We start from the raw sequence: 24,099 nt of genomic DNA on the forward strand, positions 1-24,099 counted from the left end.
ATAACAATAGAATAATATGATAGTAGAACAATGGTAAGAACACCAATTCAAACTACAGCATACTGACGGCCCCGTGGGTTGGACGAATCGGCGGAGGTTTTCAGGGGAGGGAGGCTCAGGGGCCAATGGAGGGTGAACCAGGTTGACCTCAACCAAATGCCTGGCAGAGGAGCTCCCTTTTGCAGGCCCTGTGGAATTGTTCAAGTTCCATTAACGTCGTGATCTCCTTTGAGAGCTCGTTCTACCAGGTGGTTCTACCAGCCAATGGGCGGCCGTTATCATGCTCCCAAACAGCCCCTTTCCCTTTAAGGAAGGTTTAAAAAAAAAACACACACCCGTTGCAACGAATATGCATTGATTCGTTGCAACGGAGAGACCCATCCAGCTAGCAGATGATGTTTGAGCTGCCGTTTCATCGTTGCCATGCTCCCCCCGAGTGGAAAAAAAAATCCCCCCCCCTCACGGGCGCGATTTTAAGCCGAAAACAGTGTGAAAAATAAAGTGAAAATAAACCAGCAAATGGGCCTCTGCGATGCTTGGGCTTGGTGACTTTAAACAGAGGGACTGCAGCTGGGGAAGCCTCACTGGGTAAACGAAGGCTTGCCGGTGCGTTGATCTCCACTCGCTCGGAGAAAACAAAATGGCGATCGCTTCGCCGGAAGATCAGAGGAGAGAGCCAGGGGGAGGGACTTTGCAGAAACCGCAACAATGGTAACGCACAGAACTTTCCCGCTAGTGTTGCAGATTGGTTGCAGGAGGGTGAATCCACTTTTTGGGATTTCCCTGAAAGCGCTACAACGAAGCGCTTTTTGCGGATCGGTTTCAGGAGTGTTGCAGATTGTCAACGACATTGTGCATAACGGCAAAACTGTAGCGATTTCAATTAGTAACCATTGTGCTATTTTGGACGAATGCGGAACGGCCCCTACAATTTGACTGGAAGCCAGTGCAATTGTTGAAGAATGGGCCAAATGTGGGACTTCCATGGTGTTGCTGTAAGGATCCTGGCTGCTGCATTCTGGACCAGCTATAATTTCCGGATCAAGGTTAAGGGCAGGCTTGCTTACAGCGAGTTGCAGAATTACAGCCTAGAGGTGACTGTCGCATGGATCACAGTGACTAGGTGTTCTGGGGCCAAGTAGGGTGCTAGTTGTTTGGCTTGGCAAAGGTGATAGAATGCCAGCCATACTACTTTCATGACCTGAGCCTCCATTGAGACGGCGGCATTGAGAATCACACCTAGGTTCTTGGCTGAGTGAGCCACTGATTGCTGCACTCAGTCCAAGTTGCGTAGGCATGCTTCCTCGTTTGGACCCTTCCTACCCAGCCACGGGACCTCTGTCTTTGAAGGGCTGAGCTTCAGACGACTCCGCTTGAGCCACCTCATCGCTGCTTCCAGGCACCTGGCTAATGCTTCTGGGGGAGAATCAGGGTGGCCATCCATCAGGAGGAAGAGCTGGGTGTCATCAGCATATTGGTGACAATCCTATGGATAGCAACAGTGGACTGAAATAACTTTTTCTCCACTTTTTATTTGGGCTGATCCTGTGTTGAGTGGGGGTTGGACTAGATGGCCTGTATGGCTCCTTCCAACTCTATGATTCTATGGGCAGTATATTAAGAATGGATAAAAACAAATGCTTCTTTACACAATGAGTGATTACAATGTGGAATTCACAGCCAGGGGATATAGTAGTGGCTACAAGCATAAACAGCTAGGATAGGTTATCAGTAGCTACTACTCTTAGGGTTGGACGCTTCAGCAACAAACCTCTGAATACTACCATCAGGTTGCAGTATCAGTGAAAGCCCCTGGCCCCTATAAGCTATTGTTGTACCCTCAAAAGAACTGGTTAGCCATTGTGTAAGACAGGATGCTGGACTAAAAGGGTCTCTAGTCTGATCCATGCTTCTTATGTTCTTGCATACCCACAGCAGGTTTCCACAGTGCAGTAATAAACTCCGATGGAAGCATCTCAGTGACTTGTAAATAAAATCCAAGGACTCTCTCAGTATTTGAAATTTCTACATACATAAACACTTTACTTGCAAAGATGAAGCACACATGTACACTAATAAGAATAATATTTAGGAGGAACTGAACAAATGTAAGCATGCTGATGTGCTATACAATGCAACAACAATAAATAACTGCTCAGCATAAAAAGAGACATAACTAAACCTTGACTATTAGATTCACACACTTCAAAAGGGTGATGACATCTTTAGGACAAAATGCAAGTTGAACAGGTTTGCCTATTCTCCAGCTTTGATTTTTTAAAAATAATAAGTCCAATAGCAACAATACATAAACCCAATCTCTGTTTAGGTAACTGACTTTTCCATCACAAGACTGATTAAAGCCTAGAGGCATGATTGCATTCCACACTCACTAATCACCATCAGGGAATTCTAATCAGCAGCTAAAGAACTTTTAACTGGAGTCTTCATATTTTAGCCCTTAATTGTCAAAGCTACAATCCTAACAACTGGTTTGCATTTTTAAAAAGTCCTTAAACATTTGTATTTTGCCAGATGATATTAAATATCTCCTGCCTTTCTCCCTCAGGGAAGTCAAAGCTAGCAAAGTGTAGAGCTTCATACTGTGCCAAAGGAACAACTGAATGCCACAGCCTCAAAGGACTGCGACTTCTTGCTCCATTCAATTTCAATGCTTCAAATTATTCAATTACTCAATTTATTATGAATCAGTTTATGTATTTATGTATAGCAAGGCCAAACACAATTACATAATGAAAATGTAATTAAGAAGGTTTTTAAAAAAGGATTTATCACACACTCATTACTGTAAGAGAAAAAGAAATTAGGCTTGAGAAGCTTTTCAACTTAGCCCAGGGTAGGCAGTAATAAAAGAAGCCGTTCGTTAGGATGGAATAATAATCCTACAGCTGTTACAGCCATTGAGAACTATATAGTTATCCAATGTAGTCATTATAAATTGGCTGTAACATTCAAACTGTAAGTATAACAGACTTCAAGTGCTGTGGTGTAATAAGAGATGACACATTTCAAAATATATGTGTATACAGTTTTCAATAAGAATCAATTCACAAAAGTTAAAAAAAATAAAAAATAATTATGAGATATTAAAACAGCAGAATAAAACCCACAATTATCAGAGTTGTATTGAAAGTTTTCAGTTGCTTTCTAAAGAAAACAAGGAGAAATCAAAGTGATTTTCCAAGGAAGGGAATTCTGTAGCTTTTGGACAGCTACAGGACAGCATCAATACAGACCAATCTTACCTCTTTGAGAATCAAAATGTCTAGTAAGCACAGGCATAAGGGAAGCAGAGCCTTCCATAAATCTCAGCATCTTCCTTCCTCTGCTCCTGTACCCAGCATACCATTGTTGTGCTGGAAAATGTGCCAAGGTGTGCCTCACTGACCTTCAAGCATCTAGCAGCCCATGCTTCTTCAGGCTCCAAGGAACAGAAATACGTCTACTGAATTTAGCTGGTCTGCTAGAGACTCGGTGATGAACAAGGCAACAGAGGTGTTTAAACCAAGTTGTGAATAGGGTTGACAGGTCCCATCCCATCATCCGTCCTCCCCGCCACCAGCTGGGGATGGGGGGAGTGCAGCCAGATCCAGGTTGGGAAATTCCTGGAGATTTGGGGGAGGATCCTGGAGAGGACAGGGACCTCAGTGCCTCAGAGTTCACCTTCCAAAGCATCCATTTTCTCCAAGTGAACTGACCTCTGTACCTCAGCTCCCACCTTGAGACTGGGATCCCTAGTTGTGGACAAGTTCTATCTTGCCAGAAATGGCCTGGTATCACATGACAATGGTGCTCCCAATTCAGAAAGATGTCTCTAAATTGGTCCCTCTGCACCCCCTTTTCTCTACAAGGTTGTTTTACTTTGCAAATCTGACTGAGTGTTAACTCAAATGAAATAGAAATCATGAATTAACGTAAAGTATTCAAAGTAAAATACTTTGTTTCCAAAACCAAGAGCTTACATACGTAAATGTTTCAGAATATTTATTTACTGAGCATAGCTTATTTCTGAGGTCCCTCAGACCCTGGGGATAAGACACCATATGGTTTGAGAGGCTGACAGGGGAAAATGAGCCCCTTCCCTGATTTCCTCCCATGCAAATCCTGTGCCCCAGAAATATTATTCCTGGGAGTCAGAAGGGACTGCCTGGGACAGTGAGCAGAACACAAGGAAGATCAACATGCTGCTGCTGGTTGGCTGGAGATGTCAGTATTACTAGCAAAAAAAATTAAAATTCTGATCATAGGTCCAATAAGCTGTGGAACATATCTTGATATAATAATAGTGTTATTCAGTGCATGGCCAATGAATAGTTACAGCCAGCATTTTATTTATAATTTTTTTATAGGACCCATTATAGGACTCTTGGCCCAGCCATCTCAGGGCACTGTACATCAAATAAAATCAACACTGTTAACATTGTTTAAAACAGCTCTATACATTTTCTAAAAATTGGTGTCCTATACTTCCTATCCCCTTCAAGGATCACTGCTTTGTCGTGGCAAGGGGGCTTGCATAGCTCAGTGAAGCCATGAGCTATGCTATGCAGGGCCACCCAAGATGGTCAGGTCATAGCCGAGAGCTCTGACAAAAGGTGATCCACTGGAGAAGGAAATGGCAAACCACTCCAGTATCTTTGCCATGAAAACTCTATGGACAGGTTCAAAAGGCAAAATGATATGATGCTGGAAGATGAGCCCCTAAAGTCGGAAGGTGTCCAATATGCTACTGGGGATGAGCAGATGGCTAGTACGAGTAGCACCAGAATGAATGAAGCGAATGAGCCAAAGCCGAAAGGACACTCAGTAGTGGAGGGAACTGGAGGTGAAAACACAGTCCGATGCTGTAAAGACTTTTATTCCATAGGAACCTGGAACGTCAGATCCATGAATCAAGGCAAGCTGGATGTGTTCAAACAAGAGATGACAAGACTGAACACCAGCATTTCAGGAATTAGTGAACTAAAATGAACAGGAATGGGTGAATTTAATTCAGATGACCATCAGGTATACTACTGTGGGCAAAAATCCCGCAAAAGAAATGGAATAGCCTTCATAGTCAATAAAAGAGTAGGAAAAGCAGTCTTGGGATACAATCCCCAAAATGACAGAATGATCTCAGTCTGTATCCAAGGCAAACCACCTTCTAGAAGCAACACCAAAAAACGATGTGCTTATCATCATGGGGGATGGGAATGCTAAAGTAGGAAGCCAAGAAATTACCGGGATAACAGGCAAGTTTGGCCTTGGAGTGCAAAATGAAGCAGAGCACAGGCTGGTAGAATTTTGTCAAGAGAATACAATGGTCATAGTAAACACTCTTTTCCAACAACCCAAGAGACGACTCTACACATGGACAACACCAGATGGTCAACACAGAAATCAGATTCACTATGTGCTCTGCAGCCAAAGATGGACACGTTCTATGCAGTCAGTAAAAACAAAACCAGGAGCCAATTTTGGTTCAGATCATCAGCTTCTTGTTGCAAAATTTAGGCTTAAATTGAAGAAAGTAGGGGAAAACACTAGGCCACTCAGGTATGAATTAAATCATATCCCTGACGAATATACAGTAGAGGTGACAGATTTAAGGAATTAGATCTGATAGACAGTGCCTGAAGAACTATGGACGGAAGTTCGCAACATTGTTCAAGAGGTAGCAACTAAAACCATCCCAAAGAAAAAGAAATGCAAGAAACCAAAATGGCTATCTGATGAAGCTTTACAAATAGCTGAGGAAAGAAGATAGTGAAAGGCAAGGGAGAAAGAGAAAGATACACCCAACTAAATGCTGAATTCCAGAGAATATCTAGAAGAGATAAGAATGCCTTCTTAAATGAACAGTGCAAACGAATAGAAGAAAACAATAGAATAGGGAGGACCAGAGATCTGTTCAAAAAAATGGAGATATGAAGAGAACATTTCATGCAAAGATGGGTATGATAAAGGACCAAAATGGTAGGGACCTAACAGAAGCAGAAGAGATTTTTTTAAAGTTGCAAAATTATACAGAAGAACTATACAAGAGCGAGCTTATCATCCCTGATAACCACGAGGCTTGATTGATTGATTGATTGATTGATTGAGGATAACCACGAAGGGGTAGTCACTGACCTGGAGCCAGACATCCTGGAATGTGAAGTCAAATGGGCCGTAGGAAGTCTGAGCAACAATAAAGCTAGTGGAGGTGACAGCATTCCAGTTGAACTATTCAAAATCTTAAAAGACGATGCAGTAAAACTGCTACACTCAATATGCCAGCACATTTGGAAAACTCAACAGTGGCCACAGGATTGGAAAAGGTCAGTTTACATTCCAATCCCAAAGAAGGGCAATGCCAAAGAATGCTCAAACTACCGCACCATTGCACTCATTTCTCATGCTAGCAAAGTTATGCTCAAAACCCTACAAGCTAGGCTCCAGCAATATGTGGACCGAGAACTTCCGGAAGTACAGGCGGGATTTAGATGAGGCAGAGGAACTAGAGATCAAATTGCCAACATACGCTGGATCATGGAGATAGCTAGGGAGTTCCAGAAGAACATTTACTTATGCTTCATTGACTATGCTAAAGCCTTTGATTGTGTGGAGCACAACAAACTGTGGCAAGTTCTTAAAGAGATGGGAATACAAGAGCATCTTATCTGTGTCTTGAGAAACCTATATGCAGGTGAAGAAGCAACAGTGAGAAAAGGGCATGGAATCCTTGATTGAATCAAAACTGAGAAAGGAATTCGGCAAGGCTGTATACTGTCGCCTTGCCTATTTAACTTGTATGCGGAGCATATCATGAGAAAGATGGGGTTAGATGAGTCACAAATTGGGATCAAGATTGCAGGGGAAAATATCAACAACCTCAGATATGCAGATGATACCACTCTAATGGCAGAAAGCGAAGAGGAACTAAAGACTCTCTTGATGTAGGTGAAGGAGGTTGGCTTGAAACTCAACATCAAGAAAACGAAGATCATGGCATTCAGCCCTCTCAATTCCTGGCAAATAGATGGGGAAGAAATAGAGGTAATGACATTTTATTTTCCTGGGTTCCAAGATCACTGCAGGTGGGGACTGAAGCAAAGAAATTAAAAGACCCTTGCTCCTGGGCAGGAAAGCTATGGCAAATCTAGACAGCATCCTAAAAAGCAGAGACATCACCCTGCCAACGAAAGTGCATCTAATCAAGGCAATGGTCTTCCAAGTTGCAATGTATGGCTGTGAAAGTTGGACCATAAGGAAGGCCGAGCGTCAAAGAATTGAGGCTTTTGAACTCTGGTGCTGGAGAAGACTCTTGCGACTCCCTTAGACTGCAAGATAAACAAACCGGTCAGTCCTAGAGGAGATCGGCCCTGACTGCTCCTTAGAAGGCCAGGTCCTGAAGATGAAACTCAAATTCTCTGGCCACCTCCTGAGAAGGAAGGACTCCCTGGAGAAGAGCCTAATGCTGGGAGCGATTGAGGGCAAAAGAAGAAGGGGATGACAGAGAATGAGGTGGCTGGATGGAGTCACTGAAGCAGTCGGTGCAAACTTAAATGGACTCCAAGGAATGGTAGAGGACCGGAAGGCCTGGAGGATCATTGTCCATGGGGTCGTGATGGGTTGGACACAACTTCGTACCTAACAACAACAACAACAACAATAATAACAACGACAACAACAACACTGTGTGTTCTAATGATACTGGAACAGTTCTCTATGATGTGCTTGTCCTTAGAAATCCCTAACAGTTCATAAGCAACCAAGAAAGGTATAGAAAACAGCACTTAAATTAGGAACAGCTCCTTTTAAACAAGTGCCAAATTAATTTGAAATCTCTGTAGATAATGTCATATTTTACATTTTTTAGTTAGCAACTTGGAACAGTGATTCTTAATGGGGGCATATAAGTCTACCAGAACTTTATGGGAAGAAGGAATATGGATTTTAGGAGTTACTGCAATGGCGTCTGACAGCTAACAAATTCCTAGATCCAGCATTTCTCCTGCCTCACACATTACTTAAACAAATGGCACACAATATATAGGAATGCAACATAACATTAGTTGCCTGGAGGCCTCATGGAATCTTTGCCCAAGAGCTGAATATGGGATGTTACCAGTATACGCAAAGTTGCCTTATTTAGAATGTTGTTTTTATGTCCTTTTTAAACTTAGGGTTTGGGGGCAGGCACATCTGATAATAATATAGCCTCTCTGGGGTAGTAATATGGAGACCAGTTTAGAATGTTTACCTTAGTTATCTTCATTAAGAAAAATTCATAGTCAAATGATATACATTGAATATCTTCAATTTTCTGCTTATTTTTTGGTACTGTTATTCTGAAATAGTACCTACCTTTAAGGTTAGTATACAAGTCTAAAATGAGGATTTATTTTATGCACAATGATGGACATGCTTAATCTCCAAAATTCAAAACAAGAGTAAAGACAAAACAATCCAGCATCAGGTTATCCAGCTGTGTGGTAGAAACTTTCCTGGAAGGTCCCTGAGACTTGATGAGGTCATAAACTGTCAACAGCTCACAGTCCCATAACAACCAGTCACTCCCAACTAACTATGTAGCCTGATTTACATCCACCATCCTTTAATTACACTGTCAGTTGGTACAGGCATCACTTTAGGAATCTCTTAATTAATATTCAGGAATCAGCTGCAGCATCATTCACTTTCTCACAGCTGACCCTTTTAAAAGGGACAGATCCCCCCTTCCCTTAAATGTGCTGAAGGAATACACCCAACTGCCATTAACTAATATTAATACTAATACTTTTCCTCTTAACTAGGGCTTACTACCAGCATTAGCTTTAACACATGGTTTGAGATTCATCTTAAGAAATCATCCTGATTATAATTAACTGTGATTAACATTTATGTTAATATAGCCCTTATATGTACTCAATGTGTGTGTGTGGGGGGGGGGATAAATTCTGGATGAAACGGATTATCTTGAGCCTTTCCAATCTAGCTTCTGCTCACATCCTGGTACAGGAATAGCTTTGGTTGTTCAAATGGGTAATCTATACCTGTAAGCACATTTCTAATCACACAGCAGTCTCCGAGTACAGTATTTTAGGAAAGACTGTAGCAAAGCACATTTGGGAAAGACTGGAGTGGACAAATAGAGGAAGGAACAAAGTGTGGATGCTCTGGAAAACAGTGCTCCCTTCTGATAGTCAATAGGAAGCAAAACATCTCTGCAGGTGCTATCTTTAAGGTCCTGAGTGGCTTAAACGCAAGGTAACTGGGTGGACTGCCTGCTTTGGTAAATACTTTCCTGTTCTGAGTTGACCAAGGAAGCCTTATTGCAAAAACACAAAAGCAAAATGTGAGTAGTGAAAACATATTGGATGGTTTTATCAGCAGTGACCACTGCTCTTTGGCATTTCCTCCCCACCTTGTTCCTTTTCACAAGATTTTGTGGCATCAGCTGAAAAAAATATTTTAATTATCATGGAAAGTATCTTTTAAGTTATCAGCCTGCCACATGTATGTAAGTTTGTAATGGCTGCTGTCTATTTTAACTGCCAGTCTGGGTTTCAACTTTTAAACAAAAAGGTGCAGTATGAATATTCTAGTTGTATCACAAATGGGAAGGGGAACAGAAGAGCAGCAACCTGTTCCAATTTTTTTAACTACACATTCCATTCTTGGCCTCTATCATTACATTTGCACAAACTCTGGAAACAGCAAATTATTATCTGCTCTTCTATTCAGAGTTGGACAAGTTGTTTTAACTTATGCTGCTCCCAATGCAGTTGTAGCCAATCTGATTAGCCTACTGCATGCACTTATGTCAGAGCCTCCCAGTTCCAATGAAGTATTAGGTCTGTTTTCTGGTTATTAGGTTCAAAACACTTCCCTCTCTTCTATGCATTGAGTTCATCTGTCTAATTCCCCATAGAGTCTCTGAAAATGCAACATGTTTCTTTTGCTTGGCTACTTGCTTATCTTTGAGATCATCCCATGTTTCACCACGATATTGCCCATTCTGAGGGTAAGTGGAAAGTTAAATGCATCTTGTAATCTAATAAAATAAGCCGAAGATTCTGATTTATGGTCTGACCAAAGTCATAGAAAAGAGACTGGGCTTTTAATTAGCTCTACCTGGGGTTATGCTGTGCATTCATCCAACAACAGGAGTGTTAGCAGTGCATTGTTTCCTCTTTATTTGTTTGACCTTCAGAAGACAAAGAGAGTGATGGATATGATTAGGGTCGGGGCTCTTTAAAACAAAGATCTTTGGCTTTCAGCACTTCTCATGGTAACACAAATTTCTCTAACAAAATGAGGGGTAAAGGAATCATCTAGCTTTTGATGGAATAAAAAACTTGGTCAAACTATTGTTCTGTATGCACTTAGTCTTTGTCTTCATGTTCAGATGTTGTTCAAACAGCAGACTTAAAAGAAAATAATGTCAATGAATCCTCCCAAGCACTATACACGACCTCTGGGGTAATTAGCAATCATTGAAAAGCAACAAGACTAAAATGTTCTATTCTTTATTACTGTCAGCTCTTATCTTGATCAGCATTTTAATAAAGATGGTTCGTTCCTAAGACAGTTCCATGAATCAGTCATAATTACATCCTGACATGCAGTGAATAGTAAAGCAATACTAAATATCACTTCATCAACCTTTCTAACCTTTATGCAAGTATTAACAGTAAATAATTTTTACACAATCTAACAACAGAAAATCTGCATATATCTTAGCTTTGTAGAGAGTCTACCCTAAGTGAATTTCCTGTGACCTATACCGGCAAAACACAATCGGGCATAATTATTCAAGCTCCTGAGAGATTCAGGTGTTGCTTTTTTTGGAGTGTACAACTTCAAGTACAAAAGGCTACTTGTTCTACATAATAAACCCACAAAGGGTTAAGCAAAATGCTAGTTTCCTTCTTTCCCACCATTTTCTAATAGCTGGAAAATCCTACAGCACAGCAAGTTTATAAAGAAAAACAGAAAATAGCATGCAGGTATATCAATGTTGAATTTTTTTTCAATATAAAGTTTTAAACCTAAAGATAAAAACATTTTGAAAACACAGCCACAGAGACATCAGCTCAAAACCTACAGTTCAAAATACAGACCAAGTGCTTGACAGAGCTGAGCTTCTGCTGTAAAATTGCATCATGGCAATCTCTGCAACTTGGAAAATGTGTACCTGCAAAGTTTGTTTCTAAAATAATTGCTGAATGAATTAACTGAATTGCATTGACTTCACTAACTATTTTAAAGTATTTGCAGATTGGTTTCGTTACTGGATATATTGTATCCAGTACAATATACTGGATATATTGTTTAGTCTGAGCTGTATTGTGCTCTGGGTTCTCAGAATACTAGGTTTAGTTTTTTTGACTGAGCCAGTGAAACTTATGCTCCTATTGCACATTCCCCTATATGATTGACAGTGAAGTCAAACAAGTCAACATTAACTACAGCAACCAATATCAAACTTTGACAAATAATACACAATTTGACATACAATTAAAAAATAAAAAATAATGTTACTTTGAGACTAGTAGGTAAAATTTACAAGACATTGACAGTAGGCAATTATATTGATTTTTTTAAAGAAAAAAACACAAGATGGCTCTGTTTTTGAAAAATAAGAATTAAGTATTTTAGAAACAAAATTAATTAATGCCGAATCTTACTTTTTTACTCTTTCATGACATGCTTTGTATTGAATTCTAAAAGTATAAACATTACTCACTGGAACGATAAACATAAACCTATTGTCAATGCTGAATCTTAAGTCTACTCAAATAATAAAGCAGTATATATGTCTTTTTACAAAACTGAAAAGAATTGGCTACATTTTGTAGCACAAGAATGTAGTTATTCAATAAGAATCAGAAGATGATGAATGCTTTAGTTTAGTTGTGCCTGGGATGATGTTTGCTTATTGGGCTTTATTTGTTTCAAATTTGATTTCTATTTCTCTATATTAGCCTTTGATCCTGCCAGAGCTTCAAATGGGGATGGGGAAAAAGAGAACTGTCGATTTAAGGAACCAGGTTTCCCAGAACCAAAAAAAAAAAAAGTGATTAAGATCGAAGCAAAAGCTAATGTTGGCTTACACATAACTCGGATGAGGTCTACTACCTCATTACCAATAACTGAAAACTTCTGTAAAGCAGACCAGGAAGAGGGGGAGGGCGACACAGTCCATTCAGTCTTTCTGTATCACAACCATTATGTAAGTATAAAACACTGCCTTTATGCAGCCAAACCACAATGACTCCTCTTACATCAAAGCAGCTTCACCCCTTGGATTTTTTTCTTCCAAATTTATTCAAGCCAAGGGCAGGGAGACAACAATTCATACACGCTAATTACACCTAATTATCTATTCCTCCCCCCACCCCAACTTTCGGCCAGAGTTATTTGCTATTTGGGTTTCTCACAACCTTCCCTTGCCCTGTCCATCCAGCTCAACAGTAAAGTCTTTGAAGAAAACAGTTGTGGCTTTTTAGAATATTCACAATGTAAGGTTCAACCAAAATTAAATTATTCCCATTATTAGTTTTGACACGTTTTGTGTGTTATATATGAAGGCCTCTTTCTTAATTTGGCAAACGCTAACATCTCTGCATGAAGAGAATTGCCAGTTAACACCATCTCCTACAGGAGCGTCTCCTCATGCTTTCTTTTCATGATCTAAATGAAATGTTTATTGGATTAAAGTTGTTCTCTGTGGACCTCCATGGTGGCCTGTGACAAAGCACTTAAAAGGTTTATTAATTGGCTTGGACTTTTGGGGAGGGGGATGGAAGAAGAAAGGGAAGACCTTATTTCACGTTACATAACAGGCAAAGAAAACTACTATGTTCTAATTAAATGAACACATCCCATTACACTAAAAATACAATATTAGATATATCACAGAATTTTGAATCAAATAAATGTGGTAAAGCAGAAAAGGAGAACCATTATTAAGATCATGGTAGAAAACATTACCAGAGTTAGCTATAATTATATTACCATGGGAAGAGAAAAATTGAAGAACTGCAAGTTACAACTTGGGGGGGGGGGGATAGTATTAGTACATGCAGTAGAGATGATATTACTAGAATTAAAAAGTGCTTAACCAAATATTATTTTCCTAACCATGTCCAAATTTTGTATACTGTTCTTTTACGAGAAGACTCAAATAGCATACACAATGTGTTACAGATTGCTCCACTGCAAGACACTTCCCCAGAGAATCTGAAGCCACTCAAATATTTTGAGCTCTGATTTTGTGGGGGAAAGTATAGTCACATTCCAACTCAAATTCTGCTCAAGATGCAATGCCATTCAAAGAGCCATAAAGTACAGTGTGAAGTGAACATGAATTTGAGCCAGTTGGTCCTTGCATTATATTATTGAGCGTCTGCATGTGTGCATATTCGTGCACTCCTCGCTCTCTCTTTTCTAATGCTAAGCACAGTGATTCACAACTGAACTGTATTGTAAATCCAAAAGTAATCCATTTAATTAATACAGAAGAAAGAGAAAGGCAGAGCCTACAACTTCCACAGCTTGGGAAAAAAGAGTCTTCTATTTAAGACTTGCTTGGGTACTTACTAAGTAGGGAAACAAAAAGCCTAACATCTTCAGTAATGAAAAAGTCAATTGATAAGTGAAGACATCACAATATCAAAGACTTAATCCTAGCAATTCTGACTCAGGTGACAGCTCAGCAGAGGTCAGGGTGCTGACACTGACCACAAAAGCAAGTTTCCACTATTCAACAGCTGAAAGCTACTAGTCTACTGCAGCATTAGAATGGAAGTAACTGACACATCAATTTAATCACCAAAATGACTTAAAAAAAAGAAAGAAATTGTCAATTGACAAATCCATGTGCCTGTAACACAGGTGGCTTGACAAAGGCAGAACACTTCATCAAAGACATTTTGTATCTTCTAAATGGCATTAAAGGCTGCAGTTTTTGCCAGTGATTTTGCTGAGAGTCAGGAACTACATTTCCCTTGACCCCTTATTTCACTCTAGTGAGCAATTCAATATTATTGCCATCATTAATAATGGACTTGCCACGGAACAAGAAAGACGCTGAGTTGGAAATAAATCCAACAGAAGAATCATAAACTAGCAACCCAATTCTATGCATGTTTACTGACAGGAAAGTTAAATGGGACCTACTTCCCAGTACTGGATTGTCTTCTTAGTATCACTGCATAAAAGCTAACAAGTAGCATAAGAGAGACTCATCAGCAGGCACAATGGCTAGTGTGAAATTAGGTCATTGTGTTGACCAAGAAGCATGAAATTAATCAAAACATTTCTGAGGGACAAGGAAAGACTGCTCTGGACCCCCCAGGTGGAAGGAGGAAACTTAAGTTGAATGTTAGGCTCAACCCGGAGAAAGTTTTAATTGAAACCATGCGCTTATGTCGCCATTGACTTCAGTGGAACTTGAGGATGTTGGCAGCTTTTGGATTGCACATGTTATCTTAAACAAGTCTCTTGGATTTATAAATCTGATTAAAAATGTAAGAAAATGTGTTCACTTTCTATTAACTACATTATTTAAAATTCACCTCTTTTATGAGTCAGTTTTATATGGATGTGATCCAATCACTGCCGCAGAAGCTTGCTGGGTTGCCTTGGCCAAGCACACACACACTTATCCTAACCTACCTCACAGGGTTGTTATGAAGATTAAAAAAGGAGGAGGATGCAAAGCTATTTGGGTCCCCACTGAGGAGAAAGGTGGGGGTATAAATGAAATCAATAAACATACTGTGAAGTACTTTTAATCCCTTATCAAAGGATATTAAACTAAAAGCATTTAGCTGCTCTGTGAACTGTATATTAAGTATACTATTATTTCAGTACTACCAAGTAACCAGTTTAATATTTGGATTCTGAGGGCTTTTCTGCACCCGATAAATATAGTGAAATGCTTACCTAATATAGGCATTATATTCTGGCCACTCTGCATGATGTCACCCACATCCAGACAGCAAACTGTTTGCTACATCCTCCATTTTAAAGCACGAGTTCAGGAATCACATAAAGTGGATTCACCAACCTATTTAGCGCTAGCTACTAGAGAGCAAACAGCAGGCAACCAGCAGAGGGAAGGTATGGAGGCTCAAACACGCTAAAGGAGCCTGCCTCATCCCCCCTCGCACCTGCCCCCCTCTCCCTTGTTCCTGGGGATGGGAATTTATTTTTCAAAATGGCTAATCTACTGGAGCAATGATTAGGTGGACATACGTGCAGCCGATGCCAGAAATAAAATAATTTTTTCAAAGTTGTAACACAAAGTGTGCCTCTTGAAAGTTTTCTCCCCCACCAAAAAAATCGGGAAAATATTAATTTTTAAATGTATCAAAGGACTCGTGATCCCATAAGGGGTGGCATTCAAAAAGCACTATGAATCTATGATTCTATGCATAGGCACTGCAATGGAGAAGTATGAATTAAAAAAAAAATTAGCAGGCATTGAGGGACCTTTAAAATGTGGAGAAAGGTGATTGGTTGCCTGTACTGATTGACAGATGGAAGCACATGTAAGGTGCGTTGCTCTCTTCCTCCATGTCCAGCAGCAGATGTGGAGTGTGAGATGCATGAAAAGGCAGCAGAAAAAGTGAGGAGGGACTGGGAAGTGCGATAAAATTTAGCGCTTTGCCATTCAGTTGGCATAACACTATATTTACCGATGTGCGGAAATGGCCTTGCTATTGTAAATATAAGGCAGTGACTCTTGGCCTGCCAATGTTGGAATAACGTATGTGCTATGGAAGGACTTATAAAATACCATCAATGAAAAGTAACTCTTATGTCTCTCTATACAGTGAACATGTTGATCTAAATAATGAAAGGTAACGTCCCTGCACAATTTAATAAGCACTCTAAAAGAGGGCTGCAAGTTGCTGTTGTTAGGTGCAAAGTCGTGTCCGACCCATCGCGACCCCATGTTCAATGATCCTCCAGGCCTTCCTGTCCTCTACCATTCCTCGGAGTCCATTTAAGTTTGCACCGACTGCTTTAGTGACTCCATCCAGCCACCTCATTCTTTGTCGTCCCCTTCTTCTTTTGCCCTCGATCGTTCCCAGCATTAAGCTCTTCCTTCTCATGAGGTGGCCAAAGTATTTGAGTTTCATCTTCAGGATCTGGCCTTCTAAGGAGCAGTCAGGGCTGATCTCCTCTAGGACTGACCGGTTTGTTCGCCTTGCAGTCCAAGGGACTCGCAAGAGTCTTCGCCAGCACCAGAGTTCAAAAACTTCAATTCTTTGACGCTCGGCCTTCCTTATGGTCACAACCATACATTGCAACTGGGAATGCCTTGACTAGACGCATTTTTGTTGGCAGGGTGATGGATCTGCTTTTTAGGATGCTGTCTAGATTTTCCATAGATTTCCTCCCCAGGAGCAAGCGTCTTTTAATTTCTTTGCTGCAGTCCCCATCTGCACTGATCTTGGAGCCCAGGAAAATAAAATCTGTCACTACCTCCATTTCTTCCCCATCTATTTGCCAGGAATTGAGAGGGCCGGATGCCATGATCTTCATTTTATTCATGTTGGGTTTCAAGCCAACATTTGCACTCTCTTCCTTCACCCGCATCAAGTGGCTCTTTAGTTCCTCTTCGCTTTCTGCCATTAGAGTGGTATCATCTGCATATCTGAGGTTGTTGATATTTCTCCCTGCAATCTTGATCCCAATTTGTGACTCATCTAACCCCGCCTCTCTCATGATGTGCTCCGCATACAAGTTAAATAGGCAAGGCGACAGTATACAGCTTTGCCAAACTCCTTTCTCAATTTTGAACCGATCAGTGATTCCATGTCCAGTTCTTACTGTTGCTTCTTGACCTGCATATAGGTTTCTCAAGAGACAGATAAGATGCTCTGGTATTCCCATCTCTTTAAGAACTTGCCACATTTGTTGTGCTCCACAGAATCAAAGGCATCGTCAATGAAGCAGAAGTAGATGTTCTTCTGGAACTCCCTAGCTTTCTCCATGATCCAGCATATGTTGGCAATTTGATCTCTAGTTCCTCAGCCTCTTCGAAATCCTGCCTGTACTTCTGGAAGTTCTCGGTCCACATATTGCTGGAGCCTAGCTTGTAGGATTTTGAGCATAACTTTGCTAGCATGAGAAATGAGTGCAATGGTGCAGTAGTTTGAACATTCTTTGGCATTGCCCTTCTTTGGGATTGGAATGTAAATTGACCTTTTCCAATCCTGTGGCCACTGTTGAATTTTCCAAATGTGCTGGCATATTGAGTGTAGCACTTTTACTGCACTTTTACAGATTTTTGCTGTCACCTCCACTAGCTTTATTGTTGCTCAAACTTGAAATGTTCTCTTCATATCTCCAATTTTCTTGAATAGATCTTTGGTCCTCCCTATTCTATTGTTTTCTTCTATTTGTTTGCACTGTTCATTTAAGAAGGCATTCTTATCTCTTCTAGCTGTTCTCTGGAATTCAGCATTCAAGTGGGTGTATCTTTTTCTTTCTCCCTTGCATTTCACTTCCCTTCTTGCCTCAGCTATTTGTAAAGCTTCCTCAGACAGCCATTTTGATTTCTTGCATTTCTTTTTCTTTGGGATGGTTTTAGTTGCTACCTCTTGAACAATGTTGCGAACCTCTGTCCATAGATCTTCAGGCACTCTGACTATCAGATCTAATTCCTTAAATCTATTTGTCACCTCTACTGTATATTCATCAGTGGTATAATTTAGTTCATACCTGAGTGGCCTAATGCTTTTCCCTAGTTTCTTCAATTCAAGCTTAAATTTTGCAACAAGAAGCTGATGATCTGAACCAGAATCGGTAAAAATTGTTTTTACTGACTGTATAGAACTTCTCCATCTTTGTCTGCAGAGCACATAGTCCATCTGATTTCTGTGTTGACCGTCTGGTGTTGTTCATGTGTACAGTCGTCTCAGGTATACTACTGTGGGCAAGAATCTCACAGAAGAAATGGAATAGCCTTCATAATCAATAAAAGAGTAGGAAAAGCAGTCTCAGGATACAATCCCCAAAATGACAGAATGATCTCAGTCTGTATCCAAGGCAAACCATTCAACATCACTGTAATCCAGGTCTATGCCCCAACCACTGCTGCTGAAAAGGATGAAGTTGATCAGTTCTGTGAAGCCCTACAACACCTTCTAGAAGCAACACCAAAAAATGATGTGCTTATCATCATGGGGGATTGGAATGCTAAAGTAGGAAGCCAAAAGATAACCGGGATAACAGGCAAGTTTGGCCTTGGAATACAAAACGAAGCAGGGCACAGGCTGGTAGAATTTTGTTAAGAGAATACAATAGTCATAGCAAACAAGCTTTTCCAACAACCCAAGATACGACTCTACACATGGGCTGCAAGTAACACCACATAAAATGGCTATATACCCTACCCTGCCCCCCCCCCATTCCAGCTGAGCTGTTATTGGCTCCTTTGAAAGATCCAGTGAAGAAGATAGAAGAAATGCCTGCTGGAATTCACTCACTCATTCTCTTTAACAAAATCTATGAGAAGTCCATTAAATCTTGCTAATGACAGCAAGCTGTTAATCCATCTTCTTTTACAATTAAGAGTCAAATCTGAGAACGTCGGTTATGCCTGATGCCACATACTAATGATTCTCCGTAAAGCTCGTTTCTCCACCTGCAGGTGCTTTCACAACCACAACAAGTGTCCACGTGGCAGCTTCCCTACACTTGACTTTTATCAGCGCCCCACAGCCACTTTTCCCCCCAAAGCACGATTGTCAAGAAGCAGATTCAGTAATGATAGGTTGCTATAGGATTACAACTTTTAAAATCTAGTACCACAGCCCATTAGCTCCTCCATGTTTCAGCTTCCATTAAAAAACAACAACAACTCCATTGCGTTTTTCATTGCAAAGATAAAGGGAGTGATCATCTCTGCAATGAAAAACACTAGGATGTTTAAAAAATTAAAGTTGGGAGTTCACAGAAGCTAGCAGTTTGTGCTAATATAGGTCATTATAATGTGATAGCAGTGTTGCTGTCAATGATTACAAAATACACATGCACCTGAAAATAGCCCTTACGTGACATAAGCCGAGGAAATAGATGCTGGGAATTGCGGAGGGAAAGAAAATGGTGCTGATGTGGGCAGGATCTTGGATCTGTTGAGCCAGGGGTGGGAGGGAGAGGTCGCCACCAAGGGATGGTTGTAATTGGGGGTTTTAAGATTTTAGCTGTGGGGGGTTATTATTATTATTATGGGATTTTATTGTGGGGAAACTCCTTCGTGAACTGCTACAAGCCATTTTGGGAGTGCTGGTATAAAAACTGAAATATAAATAAAATAAATAAATAATGCATATCTTGCAGCTCAGAATAAGTTATCAGGCATTCTAGGCTGCAAGGTGCGCATTATTATCCAAAGAAAATAAATGAAAAGCAAGTCTAGAAGTTGCTGAGGGTGAGGAAAGGGAATTGGAATACAACTGGTCCACAATCTTGTGGGGATGCTCTTCCCCTCCCAAAGTACTGCTGTTGGGTAGCCAAAATGCCAAAAAATCCCCCAAAATAAAAACCTAAATATCTCCCATATAGAAGCAGCCTAAATTAATTTTCCTGCTCTACCTAAGTATTTGTGAACCTAGATTTATGAACACTAAGGCATAGCACTTTTTCTTTAAAATCCAAACTTTGATAGGTGGGATGGAGAAACCAATAATCACAGAAAAATAAACGTGCTAGTTATTCAAATAACAAAAATAGGCAGTTGTACATACTGCTGTACTGAGCTTTCCTAGAGACTATATAGTCTTCAGGAATCCTTAGTTGTTTAGCAAGCTGACTGCTCAGCAGTAAACTCATTGCTGAGTTTTGCCACATCAATGTGCAGGGTGAAAGCACTGTGGCAGTAAACAGAAGCAGAACTTAAATGTCTGGCTCTAAAATACAGCATAGGAAACACTAACTCCTTACCCCTATAATACTAAAACAAATAAATATAAACATAGTACTTCAACCACATATATATTTAGCACTAAGGTAGGGCAAAATCAGGAACCCTAAAATAAGTGTGTCTTCAACCCGACCTAGATAGCCCAGGTAAGCCCGATTCCATCAGCTCTCAGGGGTTAGCCCTGGCTAGCACTTGGAAGGGTCAATTCCAAGGAATACTGGGGTTGGGATACAGGGGCAGGCAATGGCAGACCACCTCTTAACGTTTCTTGCCCGGCAGCCAGACAATCTTAGGATCTCCTGGTTATGTTACACACATGCCATATAATAAATAACATAAATAATGCATCTTTCCTTACCTTTAGGACTGCAATGAATGGAACAAAGTTAGCTCTCTGGAGCCCATTTTTATAGAGGTCTGAAAGAGAATACATTGATATTACCCTTACTATTTAGCTGTCTGCCAAGGTTGTCTTAGGAACTTACAAATAAATGCTCTACATGAATCATGTAATGGGGAAGCAAAAGGGAAGAAACACATCTATGTTATTCTGCTGCAATTATATTCCAAATAAGTAAAAAAACTAAATACTCCAAGAAATCTCACAGAAGGCATCAGAGCAAAATTAGATTTTAATCTAATATGAAATAATAACTCTGGCATTTGTTGTTAACCAACACTGAACTTTCAGTGGCATCATTAACAACTATTGGGGGGATTCCTTGTTAAATATAAGTAAACGAACTAAACTACAGCTCAAAATATACATATCGTTATAACAACAGGATAATGTAATTGTAATCATATGGCAAGAGATGTATTACTACAGGTCATATCGTAATGCAGCTGGCCAAGAAGATAGGTTACACTTCATCCAAGGGTTCTTGCAGGCCCAGTCTAAGACACAGACTGGTTATCATTATATGGTGTATAATTTCAGGCCTCATGGGATTGTGTGTGGGAGTGGGGCTATATGTGCTTTAAGGATGTATTGGGACCAGAAAAATTATGTTTAGGACTGGGATGGTAGCTAAGATTCATTGTCATGAAGATAAGAAGAGTTTGTTTTTATAATCTGCTTTTCTCTACTCTGAATGGCTTACAATTGTTTTTCTTTCCACTCTCCACAGAAGTCACCTTGTGAGGTAGGTAGGCCTGAGAGACATCTGCAAGAACTGGTTCTGGCCCAGGGTCATCCACCAAACTTCATGTGGATAGGGCAAGAATCAAACCCAGATCTCCAGATTAGAGTCTACTGCTCTTAACCCCTACCCCAGGCTTTCTCAACAGGGGCTCTGTGAAACCCTGGGGTTTCTCAATGGTCCTAGATGGGTTTCTCTGATTGGGTGATTATTTAATTTATTTAATTTAATTGGGTGATTATTATTTAATTGGGTGATTATTTAATTTATTAAAAGTTTTTTTAATTACCTGGTGTTATGATCATATATGGCTCTATAAAAAAACCCATAGCCAATAATGAGTCTGGAGGGGGTAGTAAGGGGTAGTAAGGGAGTAGTAAGCCCATGTCATAAAAACCTTTGCTGGCCAAAGCTCATCACACATGGTAGCAATGGGAGTCCAGAGAAGTAAATACTCCCAATTGAACTTAACTGTGTTGGGGGGGGGGGGTAGGTGGCAACAGAGCAGTGGATGTCTGCCCCAGCTCTGTTCCCAGCATAGTGGAATAGTCCACTGGTCTGCTTCTGGCATTAGGAGAATCATGAGTCAACAGAGCATGATGTCACATCAGGTGGAAGTATCTGGGTGATGGCACTTCTGGTGACATGCAACTTCCATGATAAGGCAGGGAGGCGTGAGTTTCTGACCTCACTTCCAGGGTTTCTCAAAGCCATGAAGTTCCATGAAACATAGCTACAATCTATTTGGCAGCCCACTATTAGCATTATTCATTCTGTAGGAGTTTTGTACATATTTCTGAAGTATCTTTTCAATATATGATAGAGGAAGTAGGGCCTACCCTCTGTCTGGGTTGGGGTCCAGACTCACCCCTCCCAAAGAACTGAAGATGACCAGGCCAGTAAACAGCTTACCTGCACCTGAGTTGTTGGAAGCCCTGAACTGGGACAAGATGATTCCAGGCTCCCAAGAATGACTACAGGCATGAGGGAGGAAGAAAATGACAAGGAAGACAGCCACAAGCAAGGAGAAGCAACAGTGCATCCAGAGGAGTTGCAGTGAAATGGTGGCCTGAACTCTGAAGTCCAGGCAGTAATGTGGAAATTGGATCTTCCCCAGTACCCAGGTAGAGGAGGTTCCCTTCCCTGGCCCCTTTCTTCCAGCTGGGCAAGCATGCCTCATAGCAAGGCTGGGATGTAGTAGGAACCTGGCAGAGCAAACCCTCCAACAGAGGCATAGAAATAGTGAAGGACAAATGTGGGAACCAATAAGGGAGTAGAGGGGAGGACAAGAAGGGAGCATAAAAGCAGCTCTGAGGATAGGTCAAGGAGGAGAGACCAGCAGTCCTACAAATGTCTGGAGAACTGGCTGGGATAAGGAAGAAGATAAAGGGTGAAAGAACCCCTTCACGATCTTACTCTGAGGCCTTGATTGAGAAACCCTTGCAGGACCAGAATGGGAAAGGGCAAGGTATTGTCAGACAGGCAGGATAAGCCTGATACCCTCATGATTACAAAAGCAAATTTAAACACAAAGGACCAATTAATTTAGATAGGAAATAATGTTTCCTTTTACTCGGGTAAATCTGTAGTTCATCCTGTTTAAGAATACTGACTGCCAGTGAGGCATAAAAGCAAGGAGCTGCAGAATAGCTGGAAGGCACAACAGTTTCACTGCAGCTAAGCAGCTCGGCATCCAATCAATACCTGGGAGACCACCTGGGATTCTTATTTTCTACAATTTGAATTGTGCAACAGAAGAAAGGTGTAATTTAAATATAATGAACCTAGTTGTCCACTGAAGGTAGATGCCAAGTACTGAACCTGAGCAGTTTGCTAATCTCTACCACAGGGGTAGTCAGCCTGTGGTCCTCCAGATGTTCATGGACTACAATTCCCATGAGCCCCTGCCAATGTTTGATGACAGGGGCTCACAGGAATTGTAATCCATGAACATCTGAAGGACCACAGGTTGACTACCCCTGCTCTACCAAATGAAACAGGAGAGAATCCATGGCTTGGTGACACAGCATTTGATTTGTATGCAAAAGGTTCCAAGTTCAATCCTTAGCATCTTCTGTTTAAAAAAGGATAGAAGATGATGTAAGAAACCTTTATATCTCTAACCCTGGAAAACTCCTACCAATCAGATTCAGATACCTTTATTGGCCTAACTCCTACCAATCATAGTAGACAATACTTTCGATAGGGTAATGGTCTGGCATAATAAAAGGTAGCATCCTGTGTCCATAGCATACAGCGTGTCCCAGTCTATGGGCCATCTTTCCAAATACAATCCCTCCATATGCATTATTTGTAATAATAGCAAAGGTGTGGAAGAATGGGGAGGCAATAATGAATGGGATCAGTTAGAAACTGAGCAGGCAGTCATCTAATGAACACCTTGGATCATCATCTAAGGACACAACATTTTGCTAAGGTTGCGAAGGTTGTTTGATATCTATAATAGAATACTAGGCAGCCATGCTAGGTGTACTTAGTTCACAGGACAACAGCATGCAGAAAGGCAGTGGTTACATAATCACTGTGAGACTGTCTTCTTATGCTCAAGTTTCACCAAGCATCACATCATGTTTGAAAGGGTTTGCTCTAGGAGACAGAATTAAGCTGAAGAGAAAATAGATATTAGCATAGGTGTTTGTACTTTCCCCCTAAGGTTTCTGGGTTTTCAAAGCAAGAGATATTCAGGGGTGGTTTGCCACTGCCTGCCTCCACATCACAACCCTGCTATTCCTTGTAGGTCTCCCGTCAAAACACTAGCCAGGACCAACCTTGCTTTGCTTCTGAGATCTGATGAGAACCGACTAGCCTGGATTATCCAGGTAAGGTCATGAAGAACTATAGCAAAGCTTTAAAGTTTAGTCACTTAATAAAACATTATATAGGTTTAGAAATAATTTGTCAATGAAATAAAGCAAAAAAGAAGAAGAAGAATTTCATACATGCATTACTTTTCACAGTACCCTGTGCTTTGTGTGGGCACTCTGCTGAGCTTACAACTAAGAA

General features: G+C 40.7%; 1 protein-coding gene across 1 annotated transcript in view; it reads right to left on the reverse strand.

Annotated features, from left to right (window-relative positions):
* The window catches only part of AFG1L (AFG1 like ATPase), an 84,944-nt gene that overhangs the window by 34,672 nt on the left and 26,173 nt on the right, over positions 1 to 24,099 (reverse strand). The window contains exon 7 of the mRNA XM_077302647.1: positions 20,292 to 20,350. Coding sequence (XP_077158762.1) covers positions 20,292 to 20,350 — 59 coding nt within the window. The remainder of the gene's footprint in view (positions 1 to 20,291; positions 20,351 to 24,099) is intronic.

The sequence above is a fragment of the Paroedura picta genome, chromosome 1 (genome assembly GCF_049243985.1).
Source record: "Paroedura picta isolate Pp20150507F chromosome 1, Ppicta_v3.0, whole genome shotgun sequence".
NCBI classification, from domain to species: Eukaryota; Metazoa; Chordata; class Lepidosauria; order Squamata; family Gekkonidae; genus Paroedura; species Paroedura picta.